The sequence below is a fragment of the Chrysochloris asiatica genome, unplaced genomic scaffold (genome assembly GCF_000296735.1).
Source record: "Chrysochloris asiatica unplaced genomic scaffold, ChrAsi1.0 scaffold00013, whole genome shotgun sequence".
Lineage (NCBI taxonomy): Eukaryota > Metazoa > Chordata > Mammalia > Afrosoricida > Chrysochloridae > Chrysochloris > Chrysochloris asiatica.
Genome location: NW_006408531.1, coordinates 17,511,187 through 17,519,719, shown reverse-complemented (window position 1 = coordinate 17,519,719; position 8,533 = coordinate 17,511,187). Strand labels below are relative to the sequence as shown.

The following is an 8,533-nucleotide window of genomic DNA, read 5'->3' as shown; positions in this document are numbered from 1 at the left end:
CTGCGATATGCAGATGATACAACCTTGCTTGCTGAAAGTGAAGAGGACTTAAAACATTTACTGATGAAGATCAAAGAGCACAGCCTTCCGTATGGGTTGAATCTCAATGTAAAGAAAACAAAATCCTCACCACTGGACCAATAAACAACATGCTTATCAACGAAGAAAAGATTGAAGCTGTCAAGAACTTTATTCTTCTTGGATCAACTATCAACACTCATGAAAGCAGCAGTCAAGAAATCAAGCAACATATTGTATTAGGCAAATCTGCTACAGAAGACCTATTTAAAGTGTTGAAGAGCAAAGTTGTCAGCTTGAAGACTAAGAGACGCCTGACCCAAGCTATAGTAATTTCAATAACCTATATGCAAGCGAAAGCTGGACAGTGAATAAGGAAGACCATAGAAGAATTGATGCTTTTAAGTTACGGCATCGGAGGAGATTATTGAAAGTACCATGGACTGCCAAAAGAACCAACAGATCTGTGTTGGAAGAAGTGTAGCCAGAGTGCTCCTTGGAGGCCAGGATGGCCAAGCCGCATCTCTCATACTTCGGACATATTGTCAGGAGGGACCAGTCACTGGAGAACGATATCATGTTTGTTAAAGTGGAGGGTCAGAGAAAAAAAGGAAGACCCCCAGCAAGATGGATTGGCAAAATGGCAACATCAACAGGCTCAAGTGTGTCAACAATTGTGAGGTTGGCCCAGAACCGGGCAGTGTTTCATTCTGCTGTGCATAGGGTCGCTCTGAGATGGTATCAACTCACTGGCACCTAATAACAACAACAAGCCTGTAGATGACTTCTGTGAACAAGGTTGCAGTCCAGGGCTTTTCTCACTGAGCCCCCAGATCAGTCCTAGCATGGTGGGACTAACACAGACCACAATTCTAATCCTCCTAGAAAACTTTGTAAACCTGCCTCAGAAAACCACTTTGGTACTATGGAACATATGGTGTTCCCTGGTGTTGTTAAGTGCCTTTGAGCTCATAGTGGCCCAGTATAGGGTTTCTGAGGCTGTGAATCTTTACAGGAGCAGAAAACCCCATATTTTTCCTGAAGGAGGCACTTTGTTGTTGTTTAGAGCTGCAGAGTTGGCTCTGACTCATAGCAACCCTCTATAGGGTTTCTGAGGAGCAGCTGGTAGATTTGAACCACTGACCTTGCATTTAGCAGTCTAGTGCTGATTCTACAGAACTTCTTGGTGTTTCTTGGGTAGTGCAAACAGTTTTTGCTCAGTTAGTAATGTAAAAGTTTGGTGGTTTGAACCTACCCAGTAATGCTGCAGAAGAAAGTCTTGCTGAACTTCTTCTGTAAAGATTATAGCCAAGAACACCCCATGGAGCAGAGTTCTACTCTGTAACACATGTGGTTCATGACTCAGAAGTGACTTGATGGCAATTTGTTTTTGTTTTTGTTAACTGCGGTAGGCAGATGGAAAATACATACTTACATGCATACACACATATACTCATAAAGGCAGGCCTAAAATTCTCCCAGGAGATTGGACCCAGAACAAAAAGGAACTTACTTCACTGTCGGATTGGGTTTCCCATGAACATGACTCCTTCTCAGGAGGGAGGAGGCCTCTTTGGAAAGCATGGTCTCCCAGGCATGTCTGACACAAGGAAGACTCAAAGTCTGACTCCCCTGGAGGAATGTGTACTACTGAGGGCCCCGAGTACTTCAGACTGGGACTCTGATGCTTGTCCACACTGACCATTGGGCTCTTGATCCATCGCCGTACCTAAAACATCAAAAAGGAACAATGTTGCATAACGAAGCTTTGGTGGGATATTTGGTGGTATGGTAAATGGTAAAATTTAGTGGTATGTTTGTTTTAAGCAAGGGGCACAGTGGGGAAATTTCACCTTTGTTGATAATGGCATGGCAAAGATTGGTAAAAATGTGGAAATGGGTCCAATCCTCACCTTCCCATTTCTCTATCCTTGTCGCTAGTTATTCACAGGACAGAGACTCACACTCTCCCTGATCCTAGCCATCCAGAGCTGGGTCAGAGAGTGCAATTTAGAGGGATACCGTCCTTCAGGCCAGATGCTCATGGCACCCTTGTCTTATCCTAGCCACCTGGAGCTAAGTCAGAGTTCACATGTTAGACAGGCACCTACTTTTCAGACTGTCAAAATAGATAGACACCAGCCTCTACTGGCTCTCACTGTCCCCGGGGGTTCATTCACTTGCTGAGATGACTGAAAGAATACCACGAAGAGTGTGCCATACTTCCAGCTGTAACTTTATTACAACTCAAAAGGACATAAACCAAGAGACACATAGAGTGAGGTCTGAGGGAGGTCACACTGCAGACTTTCCATATCAGGAAGTGGGATGTGCCACACTGTCCTGTGCATGCTCACCAACCAGGAAGCTCAACGGAGCTTTTGGGTTCAGAGCTCTTATCAGCTTCACTGTGTGGCCACGACTGATAATACCGTACCTCATGAGACTTAGTCAGCATAGGCCTCCAGGGGGTCAGCTCTGACTTACTCATTAGCTTCAGGAGTTGGTCTGGCATAAAAGAACAGAAAACAAAGGCCAAATTGCCTTCCACAAGGTGCAATTTCTACACCTCCATATGGATACTTACGAAAGAATTAATTCTCAGAACTTCTCTATCATTCACGTCTTAACACAATTTGGATCAGTCAGTTCTGGTTAATGCTGATCAAATGCGTCTTTTTAGGGTGGTCATTTAGTCTCATTGAGTCTGTCTTTTCCTCTGTACATTTGGGATAATAGTATTTCTTTCCAGAGCTGTTGTGAAGATTTTACAGTATTTTTAAATGTCTAAGTACTTTCCATTTTGTTCATTCATTAGACAACTAGAAGGCTTTTGGGTTATTTTCACCTTTTGGCTGTTATTATAATGGTCTTGGTGTGGCACTGTGGGTTAATGCAACAGACTGCAAGGTAGGTTTGAACCGTAAGGTCAGTGGTTTAAGTTCATCAGTCGCTCCTTGAAAATCCTATACGGGGTCACTATAAGTTGGAACCAACTTGATGGCACTTAACAACAACAACAAGACACTTAGGTGTAGTCTAGATGTGGCAGTGTAGCATAAGCACTGGACTGCTAACCACAAGACTGACAGTTCAAACCCACCAGTGCTCCTCAGAAACCCTATACCAAGTATCACTAGGAGTTGGAACTAACTCAATGGCATTTAACAACAATCACAACAGACACAACAGTGGAAGTGCTACGGCTCTGTACGATGAGCACTGGTCTGCTAGCTACAGGGTTGAAGGTTGAGCCCATCGACTGCTCTGTGGGACAAAGATGAGGCTGTCCACTCCTGTAAATATTTATAGCTGTGAAACCCTATACATGGTTGCTGTGAGTTAGAACCAGAACCGACCAGGCGGCACTTAACTACAACAAAGTGCTTCCCTGGCACGTGGCTGTCTGTAATGAGATGGTGATTATTTTACTCTTATTATCATGATTATGCCAACAAAATGAACGTTCAGAAATATCTCAGGTGGGTTGCTAGTTATTTCTAAGTAGGGAAAATACTAACCCCATAGCTTAGGAGCTAAATGTTGCTAAGTGAATTAAGACAAATTTTGCCACTAGTAAAACTTAATTATAAAAGAAATAGCTTTTGACTAAGAAATTATCTCAAGTTTGTTTTTCCATTTCTATAGATTTGCAGTCTTGGAAACTCTATACAGGGGTCGCTATGAGCCAGAATCGACTTGGTGGCACAACTGCCACCATAGTTCTAATACTCGTTACCTACCTTACTTTCATGTAGATTTCCTATAACATACAGAAAAAGATATAAAGCTATTTATTCTAATATGAAAGAGCCAATATTTACACAGCACTTTTAACATATAAAGCACAGTCTTTCAAGTAGGAACTATTATTCTTCCCATTTTACAGATGAGAAAACAAAGGCACAGAGATGAAGAATATTTCCCCAGAGCACAATGCTAGTGTAAGGCAAAGGCCAGAGCCAGGCATACTGAGTCCAGGTTATGCACCTTTATAATCACTCTGTTTCTAGTAAGTGACACAGTGCTATGAGACTTCTGATCATCAAATGCTTGACTTTTTAAAATTTAATATGCCTTTTCCATGTTCTTCAAAACTCTTGAAGATTTGTATACTTAAACCACTGTGAAATTAGCATGTACCAAAAGGATTAAGAAATAAAATCACAGTGTTGAATTTTAGTTGGTACTGCTATAATTAAATGTTTAAAAATACATTCAAAATAAACTAAAATTGCAGTGGCAAATGAATGTTTCAAGTAATTTGCTATATCACTTGATAGAATAGTATGCCATCATTAAAAATAGGCATAATAAAAATCTGTGACAATATGAAAAATGTTGGGAGCATAATTATATGAAAAAATACAGAATCGTTCAATTACTATCATTATAAATGTAAAAATATATATGCTGTTGTTATTAGCTGTCATGTTTCATTCCTTCTGAATAGATTTAGAAAGAGAAGAAAGGCAGCTGTCATTGAGTTAATTCTGATTCACGGCACCTTATGTGTGTCGCAGTAGACATGTGTTCCATAGGGTTTTCTCTAGACACAGCATGAAAGTAATACGCAAAATATAAATGCCTGCATTCATCTTCAGGATTATGGGTGTTTTACTTTCCTCTCTTTTTAAAATGTTCTACTCTGGTAGCATAGTGGTTACGAATCGGACTGCGAACCGCAAGGTCAGTAGTTTGAAACTACCAATAGTTCCGCGGGAGAAAGATGAGACGTTCTGCTCCCGTAAAGATTTACAGCCTCATCGCTATCAGTCGGAACCGAGTCCTCGGCACACAGCCACCACCACCATCTTTTAATTTAAAAACAAAACCAAAAAACTTTATGGTGATCTTTAAGCAATTTAAAAGCATCACATAGCTTTCAGTTACACATGTGTCTTTTCATTGCTTTCTCTGTTTTATTATTAGATATCTTTTCAATAAGTTGTTGTTAATTGACGTCGAGTGAGTTCCAACTCATAGCAACCCTGTATATGGTTTTTAAACAGTTTTCTGAGTTTCTTATCCAAATGTTAACATTTAGGCGTTTTCATCAGTAATTCTTGCACTACTGGGTCCCATAAACATAGTAATAAGTGTATTCAAAAGGGTTTATTTGGTTCATTAATGAAAGCCTAAAGAGCACTTAAAGTTGGAGACAACATGGATTCTCTCTTCACGATGCTAATACCAAATGTGATTTTGAACAAGCCAGAAAGTATTAGATTTCATTAAAGATGGAAAATGATTTTTATTATTCTTATTCAGAGGTTTTTGAGCTTGGAATTTGGGAATAGTTTGTGGTTAGTTTCCACTCTTGCATTTTAAAATTAATCTTTTTATCTTGGCTTATTTTCAACATGTGTCTTTTGCCAAGTAAATTCAACTTTGGGATTACTATGAATAAGCTTTTAAACAGGTTTATTATCAAAAAATTCATGATTATATGGCCTGACTGATTACAAATCTTGACATATTGAAATTTAAATCTTTGGTTTATTGACTAAATCTCATGTAATATCATTTTACTTAAATTTATAATGAGAAGAATGCCCATACTATTGAGTTTAACCTTTCATTTGATTATAAAACAAAAACAAAACAAACCAAAACAAAAAAACTGGTAATTTCACAGGACAAGCAATGGAGACATTATATCTTACACAAATGATCTATAAACTAATTCTTCCATTCTTTCTGTTTGTAAGCTTCTATAAAATCAATGCTTTATTGAGTATTAGAAATCATAAGGCGTTAAGAATCACATAGGGAACTATCATTTCATTTGATATCCAACTAAGATTTTCCAAAAGAGTGCAGATGGCCTTGAACACAGGCTATGGTAAGTCCAAGGACAGCTCATGGCATTTTTATAGAATGTTGGAGGCAGAAGAGACTCAAAAAGCTCATAATTTGCCAAAAGTCACACTGTAAACTGTGTGGTCAAAAATACAGATAAGTGTCTGGAATGCCCATTCTTTGCAATGTTATCCATAGCTTGCCATGATCCACACAATTGAAAGCCTTTGTATAGTCCAGGTAAACATCTTTCTGGTATTCTGTGCATTCAGCCAAGATCCATCTGATGCCATCAATGATATCCTTAGTTCCATGCTCTTGTCTGAATCTGACTTGAACCCCTGGCAGTTCCCTGTCAGTGTGTTGCAGCGATTTTTGAATTATCTTTAGCAAATTTTTACTTGCATGCTATATTAATGACATTGTCTGATGATTTCCACATTCTGTTGGGTCACTTCTCTTTGGAATGGGCACAAATATGAATCTCTTCCAATCAGTTAGTCAGGTACCTGTCTTCCAAATTTCTTGGCAGAGATGAGTGAGTGCCTCCAGTGCCACATCAGTTTGTTGAAAAGTTTCAATTTGTATTCCATCAAATCTCGGAGCCTCATTCTTCACTAATGCCTTCAGTGCAACTTGGACTTCTTCCTTCAGTACCATTGGTTCTTGGTTATGCTACCTCTTGAAATGGTTGAACATCAACTTTTTTTTTGTACAGTGACTCTGTATTTCTTCTATCTTCTTTTGATGCTTTCTGCATCATTCTATATTTTACCTGTTGTTATTTCTTAAGTGCCATCAAGTCAGTTCCAACTCACAGCATCCATGTATAGGGTTTCCAAGAAGTGGCTGGTGAATTTGAACCACCATCCTTGGGGTGCAAACCGACCTTGTGGTCCAGTGCTTCTACAATGCAACACCAGGATTCCATGTTTTTACCCATGTTGTTGTTGTTAAGTGCTGTAGAGTCGGTCCGACCCATAGCAACCCTGAACAGGGTTTCTGAGGCTGTAAATTTTTATGGGAACAGAAAGCCTCATCTGTCTCCCACGGAGCAGCTGGTAGTTTTGAACTGCTGACCTTGCGGTTTGCAGCCCAATTCGTAACCACTACGCTACGAGCTTTTTACCCATAGAATCCTTCAATATTGCAAGTTGAGGCTTAAACTTTTCTTCAGTTCTTTTGGCTTGACAAACTCTAAGTGTGTTCTTCCCTTTTGGTTTTAAAACTCCAGATCTTTGTGCATTTCATTATAATACTTGATTTGTCTTCTCAAGATGTCCTTTGAAATTTTCTGTTCCGCTCCTTTACCTCATTTCTTCCATTGGCTTTACCATCTCTATTCTGGAGAGCAAGTTTCAAAGTCTCTTCTGACATCCATTTTAGTCTCTTCCTTCTTGCTTTTTTTCCTAATGGCCTTTTGCTTTCTTCCTGTATGATTTGCTTGATGTCATCTTACACCTCTTCTGGTCTTCAGTTATTAGTATCCATTGTAACAAATCTATTTTTCCGATGATCTCTAAATTCTGGTGGGTTATGTTCAAGGTCAAATGTAGACTCTTGTGGACTTGGTTTAATTTTTGTTAGCTTCACTCTGAACTTGGCTATAAGCAATTGGAGGTCTGTTTCATAGTCTGCCCCTGACTTTGTTTTGGTTGATGATATGTTTCTACTCTCTCTTACTACAGACATAGTTTATTTAATTTCTGTGTATTCCATCTGGTGAGGTACATGTACACACAGTCATCTTTATGTTGTTTTAAAAAGTTATTTGCATTGAACAACTCATTTGTCTTGCAAATTTCTGTCATGAGTGCTCCAGCATTGTTCCTATCACCAAGGTCATATTCTCCAACTACTAAGCCTTCCTCTTTGTTTCCAACCTTTGCATTCCAATCTCCAGTAAATATCAGTACATCTTGATTGTATGCTTGATCAATTTAAAACTGAAGAAGTTGGTAGAATTCTTCAATTTCATCATCACTGACTTTAGTGGTTGATGCATATATTTGAATAATAGTGGTATTAACTGTTCTTCCTTGTAGGTGTATGGATATTATCCTATCACAGACAGCACTGCTGTTCAAGATAGATTTTATGAACAGTGGAAAGATGTTTAGATCATACCTTAATTGTATCAGGACAAGTCAGCATGATAAACTGCATAATTAACTTTAGGGGATTAAGATTTCAAATTGGGTAGAAATACAATGCTTTGATACCTTCCTTTTTAAAGCTAATCTAATAGCATTCAATATTTTTACTTTCATGCATGCAATATTTCAGCACTCATTACCAAGACATACAATGTGCAGTAAATAATCTAGATATTTGGAATACAACATTTAACAAGATTGAACCCAAAAAAATATGCTCTTGTGTAGCTTCAGTTGTGACTAAGGGAGAGAATCCATAAGCAAATAAATAAGAATAATGAGGCAGAAAAGGGTGATCAGAATGAATAAGAGGGGGCTCAATTTTAATTTTAATTTACTATGCTGGGAATGACAAATTGAAGAGGAATGGTGTTACATTCATCATCAAAAAGAACATATCCAAATGAGTCATGAGGTACAACGTTGTCTGCAGATAGGATAATATCCATGCGACTACAGGGAACCCCAGTTAAGACCATTATTATTCACATTTATGCACCAACAACTAAAGCCACTAAGGATGAATTAGAAGAATTCTACCAACTTCTTCACTCTGA

At 38.7% G+C, this 8,533-nt stretch overlaps 1 protein-coding gene across 1 annotated transcript in view; it reads right to left on the bottom strand.

Moving 5' to 3' along the window:
* The window catches only part of LOC102820569 (serine/threonine-protein kinase Sgk1-like), a 211,846-nt gene that overhangs the window by 129,091 nt on the left and 74,222 nt on the right, over window positions 1-8,533 (bottom strand). Inside the window, exon 2 of the mRNA XM_006834645.1 lies at window positions 1,532-1,747. Coding sequence (XP_006834708.1) covers window positions 1,532-1,747 — 216 coding nt within the window. The remainder of the gene's footprint in view (window positions 1-1,531; window positions 1,748-8,533) is intronic.